This window comes from Galeopterus variegatus, unplaced genomic scaffold (assembly GCF_000696425.1).
Source record: "Galeopterus variegatus unplaced genomic scaffold, G_variegatus-3.0.2 Scaffold1065, whole genome shotgun sequence".
Classification (NCBI taxonomy): domain Eukaryota; kingdom Metazoa; phylum Chordata; class Mammalia; order Dermoptera; family Cynocephalidae; genus Galeopterus; species Galeopterus variegatus.
This window is the reverse complement of record NW_007727176.1, coordinates 238,608-257,305: the sequence shown is the minus strand read 5'-3', so window position 1 is coordinate 257,305 and position 18,698 is coordinate 238,608. Positions and strand designations below refer to the sequence as shown.

The window sequence follows — 18,698 nt, the reverse complement described above, 5'->3', positions numbered from 1 at the left end:
CCCCCCCCCCCCCCCCGCACCTGCGGGCATCTGAGCACGACACAGCCACAGCAGCAGCTAGTTCTCACTCCAATGCCGCTGCCCCTGCTACAGTTTTACCCATCTCAGGCCAAAAACCTCGGGGTCGCCCTACCCCTCTCCCTCACCTCCAGCATCCAGCCTGTCAGCAAATCCTGCCCAGAATCCCACAGCGTCTCAGCACCTCACCTGCCCCCACCTGGTCCAGGTGCCTCGGCCCTGCCCTCCTGTGGTCTCTTCCCAGCACTGCAGCTGAGGGTCCTCCTAGACCCACGTCAGCTCCTGCCCGTCTGCCCCATATCCCCATATCCCCCACTGCCCCCCCGTCCCCCCTAACACAGTAGGCTCCAGGTGACTATTTCTTGCTGCAGTGACTGGCTTTCCCACCTGCCCTGGAGGCCCCTCCTGCCCAGAGGCTGCACTTTCTGCAGGGATGGAGTGGGCGGGCTGCTCAACCTTCACACACACACATTCACTGACACCCACCATGCCGGAGGGATGGTGACAGACATCCCCTGGTTTCTCTCCTGAGCCTCTGAGCCTTGAAAAACAGCAGCGGTTTCTGTTGTGAACCAGAAACCCGGGAAATCCGGGGGTTCCTGCCCCATGAAGTCACAGAGTCCCGGGTGTCAGGGAACAGCGCCCGGCTCCGACGTCTCCACCCTCCCTCATATCATCCAGACAGGCCACACCAGCCCGGCCGTCATCTCCTCCTGCACTGTGAGCAGGGCCTGTCACCCGCTGCAGGTGGGAGGACTGAGCCCCACCACGGTGTCACCCCCGGGGGTCAGGTGCTGAACGACTCCAGTTAGTGGGAGCTGCAGATTCGAAATGTGGCATCATTTGGCCAAAGCCACCACGAGGGTGATTCCGTCCTCGAAGCAGAGGGAGGCATGGGAACAGAGATCAGCAAGGCCAGGCTTTTCCGCGCCTCTGTCCGCAGGCTCATTTGGCCAGGACAGCAACGTGGCTGCAGCTCCCACAGTATCCCCACAGCTCGGTGCCCTGTGCAGCGGGCATCATGGGTAGCACCATCCCACTTACAGAGAGGGAAACCGAGGCTCGGGAAAGAGCATCGCTCCCCAAAGACACAGCCAGTTGGTGCCAGAGACAGACACTGAGCCCCGCCCTTGCTGGGGTGCATGCAGCAGGCAGGAAAGCCAGCCCAGGGCTGGAACCTCATCCTGCAGCTCAGACACAGCTTCCCAGGGCCAGGTCTGCCCAGCGGGCTCCTTGCGGCTCCTCCACTCTGGCAGTAGCAACAAAGGCCAGTGGGCGGGATAAACCCGTCAGCTCCTGTACAAGCCTATCTGTCCATTCTGGGCATAAGACACCTTGGGCCAAATACCACTTTCTTTTTAGGGGTGGGGGAGGGTGGTCAGTGCAAGGATCGGAACCTCGACTTTGGTGTTGTAACACTGTGCTCCAACCCGCTGAGCTAACCGGCCAGCCCCCAAATACCGTTTTCTCTCATGCAATATTTTCATGCAGAGGGACAAGGTCATGAATGCTCTCTCTCAAGCAGAGAAACAGGGAAACTGAGTCACTCACCCAGATTAGGATGACCCAGACCAGCCCACCTCCCCCCAGGGGGAAGGGACTTTGGAGCCATGCTGGTTCCGGCACCGCCTCCGTCTGTCCCCGGCACTTGGCTTAACAAATGAGAGGTGCTCAGCGGACACTCGCTGACAGAACGAACATCAGCCACAGTTGCCCTGGGTCTAAAATGAAACAGCGTGATGACGTGGCTGGACACTGCTGGTCCCCAGGGCATGGGCGGCGGCAGCAAGGGTGGACACCAGTGGCCCCCGTGGGGAGTGACACTCCGTGGCCCAGGGAAGTGGGTCTCTGCTGCCCACCCACCTGCCGGGACAGGCGCCCGCACAGTAGCTGCTTTCAACCTCGACCGAATCCTCCCGCAGGGAGTTATACTGTGACACCCACTCCTCTCGAGGGGAAGACGTGCCAGAGTCCCTACATCCCCAGACTTCTTGGCTGGCTGAGCAGGGACACTGGCCTCCAGACCAGGGGCTCCCAGCTCTGCCTTGGGTTCCAAGCGTGACAGCCGCACACCCCGGCGGCCAGGAGACATCCCCTCCCAGCTCAGGCACCACCATGGGAGTCCCAGGCCTGCGGTGCATTTCCAAGAACGACGCGTTGGCAGATAAATGAGTCAGTGCATGAGTGGGTGGTAGGCAGACAGGGGTGGGAGGACACCCCCGCCCCGCGGCAGCAGTCTTCCACACAGGGCTGCGTGCTCCAGATAAAAGGGCTTCAGAGAAAAAGGTCGGGACAGGCGTGTGGAGAGGCCATGGTGCTTCCAGACTCGAGTGCACAGAGCCAGCGCCCGGTCAGGCTGTGTAGATGGGTCACCCATACCCCTTACCCACCTTCTGGGCCACACGCACACTGCCACCCTTCCCACGGCTTTGCCTGGGACACACACCCACAGGCACAAACATGCATGTCCACATCCCAACATTCACACCCATATGCACAGGAAGACACACACGGTCACTTACGCGCATATGCACCACACACCATATCACACAAACACACCGGCACTCATGCACCCACCCCAGCCTGCACCCACACGCACACATGTGTGCACACATACACCTGTACATACAACCTGCACCCACACACCCACAACAGCACCCATATTTACACGTATTCTCACCTGCGTGTGCACACACATTCACACTCAGACATGTGCACTCACATAGACACACCCATACCACCCCCCACATGCACACACATTCTCACTCACATGCATGTGCACACCCTAGCATGCACACTCACATAGACACACCTGTGTGCATGCACAAATACGCATGACTCTCTAACAAACACATGTGCTCTGACCACACTGCCCAGAGCCCGCAGCTCTCCAAAGGCCCCCAATCCCCAGGTCTTTGTGACCATGCACTTATGGCTCCTGTCCTGGGCTGGCAGAGCTTGGGGACACCTGGACTCTGCCTGCTGCCAGGTGTCCTGCACAGCGCACACACAGCAGCCCACTCTACCTACCTCCCTGAGGGAGACAGCCCTGCGTGGAGCAGCCGCACCAGCTTCCACCTGCTTGATTGGCAGCCTGGCGCCTGCCTGACCCCGGAGACCTGGCCAGTCTGGAAATGAGCCCAGGTCCCTGGGGTTCAGGCTGCAGGAGCCAAGCACAAGCTGCAGTCCCTTCCTTTCCCTCTGCCAGGCCAGCCACCCCTGTGTGATGGGGCAGCAGGAGGCCCACGGCCAGCTTGTGGTAAGTCCTTGACCCAGAGCTCAGACCCACACCAGATGAACCCACAGCAACGAGAAACACCTCCTGCCACCACCGCCAAGTGAGCAAGCTCCCAGGTGAGGATGCTCTCGGGCCTGGGAGCAGGGCGGGGCAGCTTCACACCCAAGACCCAAGAGCAAAGATGACTCTGGGGGACGCTGCGCTCCTGGAAACTGGGGCGGGGCAGAGCAGCACAGAGACCCTGACCCCCAAAGCTAGGAAGCATCAGATACCCCCGACTCACAAGGCAGAGGCACCGTTCACCCAGCCGTGATCAGACACCGATCCAGCCTCCTCGCCCTGCCTCTGTCCCTGTCCAGCCTGTGGGCGCTGGTCTTCGGAGCTACTCCAGGATGGGCAGGCGTCTCCCGAACCTGCCCTGCCTCCACACCTCCCTTTCCGCCTCTGGTCTGTCCAACGGGCAGCAGGAGCCCAAGCAGGGAGACAGGCAGGAGAAAGCCCCTCTGAACTGTCCACCACGGCAAAACCCCTACCAAAGTCCCCCCCGGAGGATGGACACGGGTCCCTCGAATAGATCCTGAGAAGGGCGCATCCCCTACCGTGGCGAGGTGCCGCATGGGGTCACTGACGTACAGCATGGTCGGCGCCGGAGGGTCTGCACACGCCGGGGAGCTGGTGTGCCGCGGGACGAGGCATGGGTCTGGGTGGCCGGAGAGGGAAGGGGCAGAGTCGCGGCCACACAGTGGGGTGGACCGAGGGGGAGAGGCACCGTGGCTAGGGAGGCGGGAGCCAGGGATGCTGCAGAACATGTGGGCTGTTTGTTGGCATTTTCGCTTTTCCCATCTCCCGAGTTCTGTCAACTCGCTGCATCTAACAACAAACCCGGCCCACCCTCCAGTCCTCATGACTATTCATCCAAGCCCAGGGCAGGCCTCAGCTTGCCCAGGGATGTGTTGGACCGCACCACGGAGGCTGCGCGGGGAGGGGCGGGGATGCCAGGTCAGAGCTGGCTCCACAATTAAACCCCACCCCGGGCTCCTTCTGAGACGCCGCCAGGGAAGGCTCTGGGGGCCACGGCCTGTGCAAGCAGCCTCCGCCCCTGAGCACAGCCACTGATCCCCCAGCAACCCCCAGGGTCTCCACAGTGGTGGCCTTTCTCGTAGGGCTTTGCGGTGGTTACCAGCACTCCCTTTCTGGGGGCATCCGAATCCATTCTATATTAACCGTCTTGGTGCAAAGTTGCCTGTGGAGGAGTGGCCTGAGACCTCCCTGGAGCAGGCTGGCATCAAGGACACACAAATCCATCTTGGGAAACTGGATGTCGGGACCTGAGGTTTCCAAGCCCCCAAAGCACAGCAACTTCAGCCCCACTACAAGAGCTTAAAAATCTGCAAGGAGGGCCGAGCCCGTGGCGCACTCGGGAGAGTCCAGCGCTGGGAGTGCAGCAGCGCTCCCGCCACGGGTTCAGATCCTATATAGGGATGGCCGCTGCGCTCACTGGCTGAGCGCGGTGCAGCCGGTCTCAAAAAAAAAAAAAAAAATCTGCAAGGAGCTGAAAACAGCATAGAGACTACCCTTTTCTTGCCAAATCCCAAACCACCTTCAGCCTCCCCAGGAGCTGGCAGCTGCCGGGCTCAGCGCAGAGGGAGGCTTGGTTTACGGTCACCCAGCCCGTGGACTCGCCCGGCCCCACTGCAGCCAGGGCGAGGGGAGAGAGGACAGCACCACGCGTGAGAGGACAGGCTGTGCACAGCCAGCCCCGCCACCTGGACCCCCATGGTCTCCGTGCAGCAGCGGCTGCTGGCACCCAGCAGGCACATCACTCCCAGCAAGACCACTGAAAAAGTAAAGCTTTGCTTGCCAGACAAAGGTTCGGGAAAGAGGTCTTTGGGGATACACCCCACAGGGGTCTGGAGTGGGGGTCAGGTGGGAAGTTCTGGAGGGAGCAGAGCCCCATTTCAAGGAGGCCCCGCGAGCCCCAGGGAGGGCCTGTTGTCAACAGGCTCCTGCGGGATGTGGCTGGCTTTGCTTTGGAGGAGCCCTGGGGTGGGGGTGCTTTCAGCTTTCCAAATTTGGGACCCCTCTCAGGCTGGGGAGGCGGGCTGGAAGGAGGGACACTCAGAGCCAGGTCGGAGAGTGGGAAGGGCCCGTGGTGATCCCCCGACCCCACAGACATTGTGTGATGTTCGGCAGCTCCCTGACCTCACCCATCAAAGAGGCAGTCGGTTGAGGACAGGCTCAGGTAAGACTCAGGCAGGTGCCTGTGCACCACCAGGGTCGGCAGGGAAGTCGGCCGTCTTCCTAATCATGTTGACTTCATAAATAGCCAAAAGGGGAACACAAAGGAGGAAGAATTCCAGGTGTAAAGGACGGCAAGAGCCCTGCCCTCGGGGACCAGCACCGCCCCACACCGGGCACCCGGGTTCCCGCCAGCTTGGGCTGCACATTTTGGCTGGCACACACCCAAAGACGCCGGCCTCTGCCCCACGGCAGCAGGCAGCACCGGTGCCTGTGCATTCTCTCAAGGTCATGGCCGTTCAGAAGGCAGAAAGGTTGCAGGGGGCTGTCCCCTCTCAGCATGGCCCCTGGCTGCTTTATCTAGGTGGCCTCCCAGACCATCTCCTGGACACCTGCCCTTCTGCCTCTGACTCACTGGGGATTCCACCCTCTGGCCACTACCGCCAGACTCTCAGCAGCAAGAACAAAGTGGGAGTCAGTTTTTCCACAACCACGGGTGACTCCCCAGCACCGCAGGCACAGGAGGGGTAATTTGCCAGAAGGAACAGGGGAGCTGCATTTCCTGAGCACCTGCCATGTGTCACAGTCCCAGCTGGGTAGGCACTGTGTTCCACCCATGTGGGGACCACGGGCGCTTCAGCAAGGCTTTGAGACCTGGGGCGGGCTGGAGTTCAGTGCTGTGCAGCCCCCACGTCCCTTGTCACCATTGAGGCCTATCTACAGAAGGGCTGGCTGCAAGCTCAGCAGTGGTAGAGAGCAGGCTGGGGGTCTGGGAGCTGACCACGGCGGGCTGAACCCATTCCCTGCCTCCCAGGCTGGACCTCCTACCCACCCTCCTCTGGCTGCAGACCTTCTGGAAGGAAGCTGTGTCCTTCCCCCCTCCACCCACCTGCCCCCTCTGGGACTGGCTCCCGAGGGTGCACACATGACCACGCTCTTCCTTCTCCCAGGCCTGGGGAGAAATGCCCCCTCCCCAAAGCCAGGAAGACCTGTCCTGGGTGACCTCTGGGCTCTCAGGCCCCCAAGTGTCTGGAGGTTCTAACCCCAGGCATCTGTCAGCTGCTCAGCTCCCTGTGGGCCCAGGGGCGGACCAGCCAGCCAGCCTCTGCCCCTGACTGTTACAGCCCCAGCTCCCCCACCCATGCCCACCTGCCCACAACAGCTGTCGCCAGAGAAAGGCGCCAGGAGAGGCGGGAAGGAAGGGGGGTGGGGGAGGCACAGGCTCAGGCCTGCAGGAGGCTCTTGGGGTGGGGGAGGGGTTGGACCCTGACCACCTGCCTCTCTTTCCTCTGTGTCCCCCGGCGTCTTCCCTCCCTTCGTGGTGGAGCTGGCTGGGAAGGGGGTTCTTCAGGCTCCCAGCGCCCTGCCCTCATTTTGTCCAAGGGGATGCTGAGACTCAGAGGGGCGGGGGAGGGCATGTGCCCAAAGCCCAGGCCCAGCACTATGCACAGTGGAGCTTCAGGGCAACGATGAGGATCCCTGCCCCCAAGGTCGTGCTGCCCACCGCCACCTCCTTGTGCTTACCACGGAGGGCTTTACCTTCTCCACATGGTGGCAGGGGCCTCCGGGGCCAGGGGAGACCCCTACCCTGACCAACACCATCCAGAGCCCCTTCAAGCCTTCTCCTTGTTGGGGCACCTGCCAGGGCCCCAGGAGGGCAGGTCTGGGCCAGTCCCGGCCACCCCCTGCCCACGGCCTTTAGCCTTGGCTCCCCCGCCTGCGAGGGCAGGGGCCCATCAGGCTCTCCTCCCCTCTCCTCCTGCAGACGGGGACCTGCTTTAGAGCAAGGTCACGGTAGCCAGCTGGGATCTGCTGGGACGGTGGGAACTGAAGGTCACCGCGGAGGGCCAGGAGCTGCATGTGCCAGAAGCGAGGCTGGCTCTGGGGCTGGGGGCGCCAGGCCCCCCGTGGCTCCCTGTCCTGGTCTCTGCAGGGACGGGGACAGCTTTCTTAAGCACAGCCTCCTCTCTGCATGTCCCTCACACCCAGTGTTTGTCAGGGGCTCCCTATGGATGGGCACCACCTCGAAACCCTGGAGGACTTTGATCCTCTCAGCAGCTCCATTTTACAGACAGGGAAATGGAGGCCCGGAAGAGTTAAGTAACTCTCCGAGGGTTGCCCGGCTAAGAAGTGCAGGCGTGGGCTCTGAACCTGGGAAATCTGGCCTCAGAGCCCCCACACCCGCTGCGGGCTCCTGGACTCTCTGGGCCATCCCAGCTGTGTGGCCTCAGTGACTGCAAGCCTGCTTCCTGCTGTGGCCACATGGAGCTCACGGTCCCCACAAGAAAGTCTGTGGCCTGGGGCTCCTCCAAGGCCAACTGAAGCCCCAGCTACTCCTGTCCTGGCTCCCTTCTCTTTTTCACCACCTAACTCAGCCTCCTCACCGGGGCCAGGTGGCAGGAGGCTGGTCTGAGGCCCGAGGGACTGGGCAGAGCTGGCACCTGGCACCCGGGAGGCTGTACTGTCCCCAGAAGGGCTCTCTGCTCTGACCTCGTCACCCCAGCTTCATGAGCAAGGACACAGTGGCTCAGAGACACATGAGGACTTGAACCCACCAGCTCTGCCTGTCTCCTGGTGGCCACTGAGTGGTGGCTGAGGGCATCTCCTACGGCCAGCGGACACTGCCCAGGACACTGTGTCCGACAGGAACCAATCTTCCCATTCAAGATAGGAGGAGACCCAAGGCTCCCAGACACGGAAGCACCTGCCACCACAGAGGACCGATGTCCCACCCACTCAAGGACTGCACCAGCCTGAGCCATGCCCCTTTGCTGGAGGAGCCTCACAACCCAGCGGGGGAGTGACCCCAGAGCGTGAGAGGGAGATGCCCTTCAGGACTGAGGGGCAGACGGCCAGAGTGAGCCACTGTGGGGCAGGTGGGGGCACCTGGACATGTTTCCATGGGGGCACTCAGGAGCCCCCACCCCAGCATCACCCCAGAGCCAGGTCCTGGTCCCCAGTCCTCAGCAGCACAGCTTCCCTGCCCGCATTGTCTCGCACCTGTGGCTGCTGTGAGGGTCAGGTGGGGTAGGGCAGGCCAGCTCGTGGACAGTGGCTGCTCTCACGAGGGGCCGGGCCCTGGGGCAGGATGAAGCATGCAGAGGGGAGGCCTGGCTCTCCTGCCCCAGGCCCGGGCCAGCCTTGCTTCCAGGGAATTCCCACCTCCATGAACTGAGCTTTGCACCCAGGAATTTGGTACGTGGCTTTTACTAGGAGGCGTGTCGGTACCTGACAGAACCGGCCGTCGTGTTGTTGGTGAGGTGCAAGACCCCACCCTCGTTGCCCCATGGCTGGGGAGTGGCATGTCCCAGCAGGAGGGCTCAGGAGCACCCCAGCCCCAGCACACTCAGCGCTGGGCATCCTCCACAGCTGGGGGCAGGCAGACACATCCCACCCACAGGAGCTCAGAACTGACCCTGTGCCTCCCTAAGCCCGGGACCCCCTCCCAATGCCAGGCTCTCTTCGGAGTGGCTGGGCAGCTGGGAGTAGCGGAGGTGGCTTCTGGAACTTGGGAGACAGACCTCCTGCAAGTCTTGGCCCTGGGGTCCAGCTCCTGTCCCTCCAGAATGGAAGACACTGATGTGCAGGAGGGGACTTGCAAGGGGAGGGGTTGGGACCTTTGCTTCCAAGGAGCAGTCAGCAGAACGGGGAATGTTTCGAAGGCAGAGGGGAGAGGACACAGTTTCACCTTCTCGCCCTGGTCAGGGTGACATTACCCAGCCCCATCCCAGACCCACCCTTCTAAAACATCCGCCTCAGTTTCCTCACCTGTAAAATGGGAATATAACAGGTGCTGAATGCTGGTGAGCTGTTTCCACCAGGACAGTCTCCCGAGCAGGGGCGGGAGGCCAGGGGTGGGCAGTCAGACCGCTTGGATCTGGTCTGAGGGGTTTCTCAGAGGAATGGGCATCACGGGGTCTCACTGCCTGCCAGACCTGCACACACCCCAGGGCTGCGGCTGCCCAAGGAGGTGCCTCCTAGCCCCACACAGGCCAGTGGGCCGTGCCCCAGCCCAGCATCCGAGACAGAGACGGAACGGAGGACGCAGGGCCCCTCCTGCCTGCTCCCCCACCCCTGCTTCACTCCACCTACTGGGCCCCCCCCATGGACTCCACTATTCACCAGGTGCCCAAGGTGGCCGGGTCACCCACATGCGTGCCCCGGGGCCCTCTGTTCTGATACGTGTCTTCTGCTCAGCTTGGGCCTTGTTTTCTCTCCTGCGCTTAGCAAAGTTCCTCCGACAAGTCCCCAGCCGAGGAAGCCCTGGGCCCTCGCCAACCAGCCTGTGGGAAGACCCAGCAGCCCAGTGATCCCGTGGGGGATATCCAGGGAGATGACCGACCGCAGGCGAGGGCGCTGAGGACTTCAGGCCTCGCCAACCCCCCAGGGCCAGGGACCTTGCAGCCCTGCTGTGCGTGTTACCCACCTGCCATCCACCTGCTGACACAACCAGAGCCTGGCAGTGGGTGGCTGGAGAGAGGCGGGGACAAGGCTCCCTCCAGGTACACAGCTGGCAGGACCGGCTCCTCCTCCAGCCCCCCTCAGAAGGAGGGAGCTCCCCAAGACAGAGCATCGGGCCCCACTGCTCCTGCCTGCCCCCCTTCCAGTCCCCTTCTTGTGGAAATGGCATCTCGATCTTCCTTTGGGGATGCTTCCCCACATCTCAGTCCCTGTGGTGGGGGGAGCCAGCTCCAGTCCAGGGGATAAAGGACAGGGCCATGGGACCTAGGCCAATCAGAGGCACAGGATGGCTCAGAGATGGGTATACGACCACATGCAGATGCACAAGGGGCCGACCTACTGGGCTATGTGGAAAGAGGGATCCCCTGTCCACAGGGATGGGGAATGCTGGTGGATCCTTGTACCCTTCACCATGACAGAAGAGGCTGCCTATGAACGCCAGCACCCCAGGGAAAAGCAGGACAAGAGATGGGGCTGGGTAGCTACGGAGCACCTGGACCCAGCCATGGCTAAGTTCTTCCTACGTCCAGACTCGGTGGTATCTGAAGTCCTTCCTGCACTTAGATCCAGCTATGCCTGAAGCCCTTCCTACGCCTGGATCCAGCCACACCTGAAGCTCTTCATACTCCCGAATCCAGCCACACCTGAAGCCCTTCATACTCCCGAATCCAGCCATGCCCGAAGCCCTTCCTACACCTGGATGCAGCCACGCTGGAACCCATTCCTTCCTCTGGACTGACAGTCACATGAGCTGATGCATTTCTTACTTGGCAATGTGAAGTGTCCTGACGAGCCCACAGCAGAAGGTGTGCACTCGAGAACCTGCTTCTGGTTCTGCCAGGCTCCCAAGACAGGCCGGGCCGCATTAACTACCCCACCCCCAGGCCGCTGCGGCGGGCAGCCCCGACTCACCATGACAGGTGTGGTCATGCCCTGCAGGTGGAAGACGTCCATGCTGGCCTCCACGCCGCTCATGGCTTCATTATCCCCGCGGCTTGACTGGGGAAGGTCGAAGTAGGTGCTGTCTGGCTCCCTGGGCCGGGAAGAGGGAAACAGAGGCTGTCAACCCCAGCCTGGGCGCCAGCCACAACCTCCCAGACCCAGAGCCTGAGGCTGCCCACGACTCCTGGCGAGGCCCAGTCCCGCTTCCTCCCGCCTCCTCCCCATCCTCTGCCTGCCCCTCCAGGGCTGCTGCGAGTGCCAGGGAGGCCTGGCCACACATGGACTCTCCCTGGGACCTCTCCTAGCCATGACCCCTCCCGAGAGCTACCCAAAGGAAAGATTCTGGATTCTGGATCCCGTGTCCCCAGGAGGAGGCCCAAGGCAGCTGTCCCCTTACCTTCTCCATCACCCAGGCCTGCCACCAAGCCACCTGATGAGTGTGGCCCAGGCTAGTCCAAGAGCAGCGCGAGGCCACCCCTGCTGCTCTGGTCCAGTCAGCCCAGCCAGGGTGGATGAGGCTAGCCCAGGTCCAGCCCAGGGCCGCCCCCTCCTGCTCGGGCCAGCCGGAGGACATACTCACAGAGAGCTCCAGAGGTGCTCGAACGTGGTCCCCTCATCAGGGGAGGGCGAGGAGGACTGGGCCATCTTCTCCCAGGCTGGCCCTGAGGGCAGCTCACTCTGGAGGGAGGAAAGAGGGACATGTGGGTGCTTTGGAGAGCTCGGCCTCCATCCTCCCCTGGCAGGCGGGCAGGGGGCTGACGATGACGTCACAAGGATGTCCTCAGGCACTGGCCTGGCGGCCCCCACCCCGCCTTCCACACACCCTCGCCTCTCTCGTTTCATCAAGCCCATTCCCCTGCAGGAAACCAAGGCCCAGGTGGGCCGCACGGGAGCTCGGGCTGGCGACAGGCTGGCCTGGATTCAGACGGGCTGGGGTGGCCTGGGGGGGGGCAGAAGCTTCTCAGAGCTGCCACTTGAAGTGGGGATGACAGCAGCACCCCCTCCTGGGCTGCTGCAGGCCCTCTGGAGAGGAGATTTAGTCTTCCAGGTGACCGGGTCACGATAAGTGTGTGAGGACACGTGGCGTGGTCTTTATTGGTATGAACTGTGTCTCTGGATTTGGCCCAAGGGGCTTGAACCGGGCCTGGGGGCTCCCCAATGCCCGAGGACCTGGGGATGATGTTCGGCATGTGTCGGGGATGCCCCAGAGGGGGGCCGAGCCCCAAGTCTGAGCCCTGCTGTGCACAGACTGTCGTGGCGCATCAGACGGCCTTTCAGCTGACCCCGCAAGCGAGGCCGAAAAACCGCTGTTCCTGGAGCCGCTCCCCATGTGGTGGTTCCCCCTCCAAAAGCGATGCCCAGGGACTGGGGTGCCCGGACCCGCTGGTCTTTGATCCCACCATTGCCTCCCCTGAGAACCTCTGTGCCCAGCTCCCACCCCACAGTGGCCCTGGCCACCCAGGAGGAGGTGGTAGTGACCAGCCGGGACACTTTGTCCCACAGTAGGGAGAGGAGCAGGGAAACTGGAGCCTGCCCTGCCCACCGTCCCCCACCCAGGGCGAGGCACTGTCCCCCGTCCTCCTCGGTGGGAGCCACAGGAATCAGTTCAGCCACTGCCCTGCAATGCCAGAGCAGGCAGGCCCAGACCTGCCCACGGCTGGTGGGGGCAGAGGGCACGGCCCACAATCTGTCACCTTTGTCTGTCCCCAAGTAGGCGGGAGCTGATGGAGGCCTGTGGCATGCCCCCGGGGCTGCCACGTGCCAGGCTGCTGTCCCCGGAGAAGTCACACAAGCTGGGAGGGCCACAACAGGGGCCAGGCTGGGCAAGGGCGGATGGAGGCCTGAGGGCTGAGGCGTGGCCTGCGAGTGACGACCAGCGGGACAGCAGTTCAGAGAGCACTGGCCATAAGGCAATGCTCCTTCAGACTCTGAGAAGCCTGTGCTGGGACCACTCCACCCGCTCCTCAGGGGACTGAGGCTCAGAGAGGTTAAGTGACTTGCCAGAGGTCACACAGCCCTAAGTGCAGGAATGAATGACCGAGGGGCTCTTTCTCGAAGTTGGAAATTGGCTTAGTCCCTTTCACCACATGACCCACAAGAGCTTTAACAAGTGGCTGGCCGGTGCTCACATGCAGGTCCCCCATCCTGGGCTGAGCTGCCAAAACCCCAGTGGAGCCACATCGGCCGTGGGGCTCCCCATTCCAGTAACGTGGAACGGGGCAGACTTGACAGGAAGCAGAGCAGTGCAGGCCGGTTCTGTAGCAGCCGCCGAGCTGAGGATGGCAGGGCCGCCAACAGTGGCAGAAGCCACGCTCACCGTCCCCATAGCTGGCCCTTCTGGGGTGAGCAGCACTTAGTCAGGGTGTCTTCTTGGTACAGGCGGGCTGCGACAGCAAGGGGGCTCCCGAAGGGGGGACAGGAGGACTGCCAGGGGCTGGCTGAGCCGGGCTGAATTTCCTGAGGTCCAAGGGACAAGCCTGGGAAGTTTCGCCACCAGAGGCCATTTGGTTTCACTCCGTCCGTTTTGCAGATGAACCCTCCCAAGCCCAGAGATGGAAAGTGACTCGGCCAAAGTCACGCAGCAAGAAGGACGTCCCAGATCCCATCCCTTTGCAGCAGCGCTATGCACGTAAGCCACGTGGTGTACACAGCCCACGTACGACGGAACATTACTCAGTCATAGGGAGGAATGAGGCTCTGATTCACACTACAAGGGGGATGAACCCTGGGAACATGATGCTGAGGGAGAGACTCCAGACACAAAGGCCACGTGTCACATGAGTCCATTTATATCTACTGTCCAGAGCAGGCAAATCCACAGAGAAAGAAGGCACGATGGAGGTGGCCAGGGGATGGGGTGACAGGTCACAGGGAGACTGCTAACGGGGACAGGGTTTTCTTCTGGGATGCTGAGGATGTCCAGAACTAGAACGAGGAGGTGCTCAGCACTGAATGTGCTAAAGGCCTCGGAATTGTTCTTTAAGATGGCTAATTTTAAGTTACGTGAACTTCGCATCAATATAAACATTTTTTTTAATTAAAAAAAAAAAAGAAAAGAACTTGGGAAGAAGAGCAACACTTACTGTGTCAGCTGCCACAAAAAATAATCCATCCCCCAAAGTCCCATCCAAGCTCTCCTTGCTACCTGCTGACGTCCCACATTTGGGGGACAGGAATTAGCACTGGGGATCTCCCGGGTCAGGCTGAGGAAGCTGAGGCACCCACTCCCCCAGGCCCTGGCACTCCAGCCCCTGGGACCCCTCCCGCTGGAACAGCTGGGCAGTGGGAGGCAAGAGCCCTGGGCGGGAGTGGGGTCTGGTGCCCTGCTCTGGGGGACACAGCTGCACATCCCCCTTGCACACCCCACCCCACCTGCTTTACCCTGGGGTTGCTGGCCTCTCAGACGCCTGAATTGCCCTCAGGCCAGCTTCACTCGGGGGACAGGATTGCAGGTGGCTGGCCCCCCGGGGAAGCAAGTGCGATGGCGGGGCACGGAATGAGGTACTTCCCCACCCCTCGAGCCCTCACCGCCTGGATGGGTGGACGGAGCCGGGTCGGCTCACTGTGGGAGGTGGCAGGTGCCCAGTGCCCAGAAATCAAGCAGCACCTGAGTCCCAGGGGCCTGGCAGGGTGGTGGGCAGGAAGAGGTTACGGGGTAGCAGTTGCATAAAATCTCCACACATCCTCCCATATATTTAAAATCATCTGTAGATTTCTCCTGATACCTAATACTATGTAAATGCCATGTGGGTAGTTGTTACACTGTATTGTTTATTAGCGTTATTTTTTATTGCTTTTTTTTTTATTGTTTTGTGGTTTTTTTCCCTGAATATTTTCAGTCTGTGGGTGGTTGAATCTGCAGATGTGGAACCCGCGGATAAGGAGGGTTGACTGTATTTCTGATCCTGGGCCTGGACATGAACACTTTCTGGGTTTTCAAGTGGGCATCATTTAAACTCTCATTTGTGTTCGTAAGCCACACCCTCCCTTCCCACTGAGCCTGCAAACAAAAAGGGCGTCCTATCTCATCGGATGCCCCACCTGCCCTTGTCCCAGCTTTCACACTCACCCGACCTGCAGGACACCGGTTGGCTTTCCCTTCCCTGCCTGAGCACAGAGAGGGGCCAGCGAGAGTGGGGGGGCCACCGCTCTTTCCAGATCCCACCGCCAGCCCTCTCGGGCTCTGCTGCCACCATCAGGAGCATCTCCTGGCACCATGGGCTGGGGACCAGGAAGGGGCTTCCTCTGGGCCAGAAGTTGGGCCCCCCAAAGACCTGTCACCCTGAGACCTGGGCAGTGGGCTTCCACCCAGAAGTCCTGGTCAGAACACATACCCCACGGTGCCCACCCACTCTGGGTATCTGGTGCAGGGCCCAGGAGTTGGCATCTTTAACAAGAACCGGGGCAAGTCGCGATGACTCTGGGAGAGCCCCCAGAGGGGGACAGCATCATGAAGGCTGACCTTACCACTATGTATGGCCCTTCTGCTGTGTGCACTGCGGGTGGCCAGCAGCCTCCACTGGGGGATCTCCACGTAGGTCCATATCAGCAAAACAAGGATCCAGAAACCTGCCCAGGCTTACTTAAAAGGTGCCAAGACACTTGAACCAGGAAGCCACAAAATACCTGATTTCCAGCTTCCCTGGAGAATTCCAAAGCTGAAGGCATTGGGCCCAGGTCCCACAAGGACACTAGTGCCTGTGCTGGATGGGAAGGAGCTCCCGCACACCTGCCTCATGCACCTGGATGACGACTGTCTCTGCAGGTGTCAGGGAGCACCCCCAGCCCACTGGAGCTCAGCACAAGAGGATCAGGAAATCCTCTTGCACAGCCACAGGTCTGGGGGCACAGAGACTCAGGCTCCACCTGGAATCTCCCCCGTTTCTCTCTCTTCTGGGGCAGGGACAGCATATTCCCTTTACTGACTAGCGGGATCTCAGAGGTGAGAAAAAGAGATGAAATCTAAAACAACTTCCTCTAAATTAAATCCAATTTACTCAACAACCTGCCTTTTAAGTTGGAAATGTGTTTAAGTGGGAAACACGGCTCTCAAACAAAATAAAAATTGCTTTTGCGAATTCCGCGAATCTTTTTAAAAACCACGTTTCAAGGGGGAAAGAGACCAATTTCTAAGAAAACATTTTTAGAAGGTAATATATAATGAAATTGTAAAATGTAAATACCTTCTTGGAAATGTAGGTTTTTCAATGAAGATTGATTTGCTCTAGAAAGAAAATGCGTCCTGGGATCCTGTCCCAGCCCTGCCCCAGCAACTCCTGAGGCCTCAGACAAGTCCCCAGCCCTTGCCAGGCTGGACAGGGCATGGGAGTTCTAGGTCAGACAGTGTCATGAGGACGATCACAAGCCACCCGAGTACCCTCCAAGCCAAACTCAGACCTCAGCACGCTCAGGTCTCGGCTCCAGGGCTGCCGCAACTGCTGCACCCCAAGGACCTCCAGCAAACATTTGCGACTCAGGGGCACAACTGGGGTCTTGGCACCAGCCGCGGGGGCCCTGCAGTGCCCCACAGGGAGGTCAGGCAGGGTTGGGGAGGGGAAGGATGGTGCCATCCACTGGAAACCAGCTGCCTAAGCTCCTTCGAGCTGAAAAATAGGCCTTCCACTGGCTTCTCAGTTTGACTCACTGTGTTTCGCGCTGGGGTGACTCAGCTCACTCACTCTGTGACCCGGTGGGGTGGGTGCTACTGGCATCCAGTGGGTAGAGAGCAGAGATACTGCTCAGCACCCTACAGGGCACAGGACAGCCACTCATAGCAGAAAATGCGCCAGCCCAGATGCCAGGGGCCCCCGTGGAGACAAGCTTCTAGCTGCTTCTAGCTGGCGCCAGCTGGGGGCTATGCAGGATCCCAGGCTCACCCCAGCCCTGCCCGAAGCGACCAAGGGGTGAGCAAACCCAAATATGAGCCAGACCCTGGTCTGCTGCAGGCCTCGCTGCACCACACACATCCCTCTGCATGGGGGTGGCTGGGAAATCAGCAGCCCTGAGGGGGACTCTGGCTCTTCCATAGCCTCACCCAGCCTCGTCTTCCACGGCTTCCCAGCAAGAGCCACAGGCCTCTGAACCCCCTGCCCCATCTCCATTGTCCCTTCCCTCTCCCCCTTCTCTGTCCCACTATGTCCCCTCCCTGTCCCCTTCTCTGTCCCCACATGCTTGGCTGTGTGCTGCCTTGGTGTTCAGACTGTCTAGGCCAGGCCAGGACCCGCCTCCTCCAGGAAGACACTTTCCTTGCTGACTCCAAACGCTGACTCCTGACAGCCCTTCCCTGACCCTCATCAGCCAACAGGAAGTGGGGATACAGAGGCCCCTTTGACCACGTGGCCCATGTGGAAAGACTTGTTGGTCAGGCAGGATCAGGGGACCCCCCTGTCCTTGCTTCCCCGTCCCCTCTGCTCCTGCCCAGACCTGGGAGAAACAGGGCTCCATAACCACCTCCCATGACCTAGGACCCCCACAGTCACCTCCCACCCTCCCTGGGCGGAACTCTGAGAGAGACGGCGCTGGCCACATCAGCCCATGCACGGGAGAGACAGAGCCCAGATCCACACCCTCCCACCACCCCAGCAATCCCAAACACCAGCCCTTCACAGCTCCACCCTGCCTACCCGGGGCCCCCCTGACATAACGCACCCTGATGCACTTAGCTGAATGGTGGCTACCCTGGTGGCTCCTTCTCCGTCATCCATTTCACCTTTTATTTCAGTAAACCAAGAGGGACTGGAATCTGAAGTGACAAATCAGCCTGAGGCCATCGCAGGAGGGGACCCTCCTCAGCCCATTTCAATTGCCTCTGTGCAGAATGTCTCAGTGCCCAGAAGAACCCCTACTGGGGCAGAGGGGCCGTCACACAGAACGAAGTGAGGCAGGCTGGCCCTCGTGTGCAATGACAGCTCTTCCATCACGCTGGGCGCCCAGCCTCACTGGGCCTCGGTGGTCTGCCTGCTGCCGCTCCTCTGGTCCAAGGGAACCAGATAGCCTCGAGGAAGGACGAATGGAGCCTCCCGACTCGGGGCAGGGTGCACCATGTGAAGCGGCTGGAGGTGCCTGATCAAGCTGCCCCTCTCCTCCTGGGCTGGGCTACAGGAAGGGGGACGGAAGGGGAGGCCGACTCCAGGACAGGCTGGAGGAATTCCCCAGCCCTCATCCTGGTTGCCACCGGCAGTTTCTGTTTGAATCTAACGGTTGGCTCAGCACCCCCATGACACATGGAGATGGAGGCGGCCCTCTGACCACGGGGGCTTCCTACAATTCTGGAGGAGACCACGGCCGACCAGACCTCCCTGGTGAAACCCAAACACCCAACACCCTGTGAGACGGGCTGCAGCAAACCAGCCACCTGGGTGGAGGAACTCATAGGCAGCCAGGTGAAATAAACTCCCAGGCATTGCAAACCCCCCAAATGGCTGGCAACCCCAGCTGCCTCCCCGACCCCCACACAGCCCACCACGCATCCCACCTGGGAAGCCCCTAGCCTGTCCCTTTCTTCTGCGGCACATCCCTGCATCCGGACATCCCAGGGGCCCATCCTACCCTCTGCTCACCTGCCGGGGCCTTCCTCCCATCCCTCTATGCCCCCAGCCCCTATTCAGGTCATGCTGAGACACGTGGCTCCTGCCCCACTGTTTCCTGCCCGGCAGCTTGGTGCTGCCCAGAACACTTCCCAGTTCCCTTCCCCCTCTGTCCTCGCAGCCCACCTCTGCTGCTCTCCGCCTAATGTCGTGCCCTTTCCGTGTCCCCGTTTCCTCATCTGTAAGATGGGGATGATGGTAGCACCTGCTCATAG

The 18,698-nt window shown here is 60.8% G+C and overlaps 1 protein-coding gene across 5 annotated transcripts in view; it reads right to left on the bottom strand.

Annotated features, from left to right (window-relative positions):
* TP73 (tumor protein p73) overlaps positions 1 to 11,542 on the bottom strand; it is a 46,418-nt gene extending 34,876 nt beyond the window's left edge. For 3 of the 5 annotated variants that reach the window (XM_008574556.1, XM_008574558.1, XM_008574559.1), the window contains exons 1-2: positions 11,478 to 11,542; positions 10,868 to 10,988 (exon numbers count right to left, since the gene is read on the bottom strand). In XM_008574556.1, coding sequence (XP_008572778.1) covers positions 10,868 to 10,988; positions 11,478 to 11,542 — 186 coding nt within the window. Of the gene's footprint in view, positions 1 to 3,855; positions 4,129 to 10,867; positions 10,989 to 11,477 lie in introns of those variants that run through there. The other 2 variants (XM_008574557.1, XM_008574555.1) reach the window with 2 other exon arrangements.
* Positions 11,543 to 18,698: the final 7,156 nt, after the last annotated feature.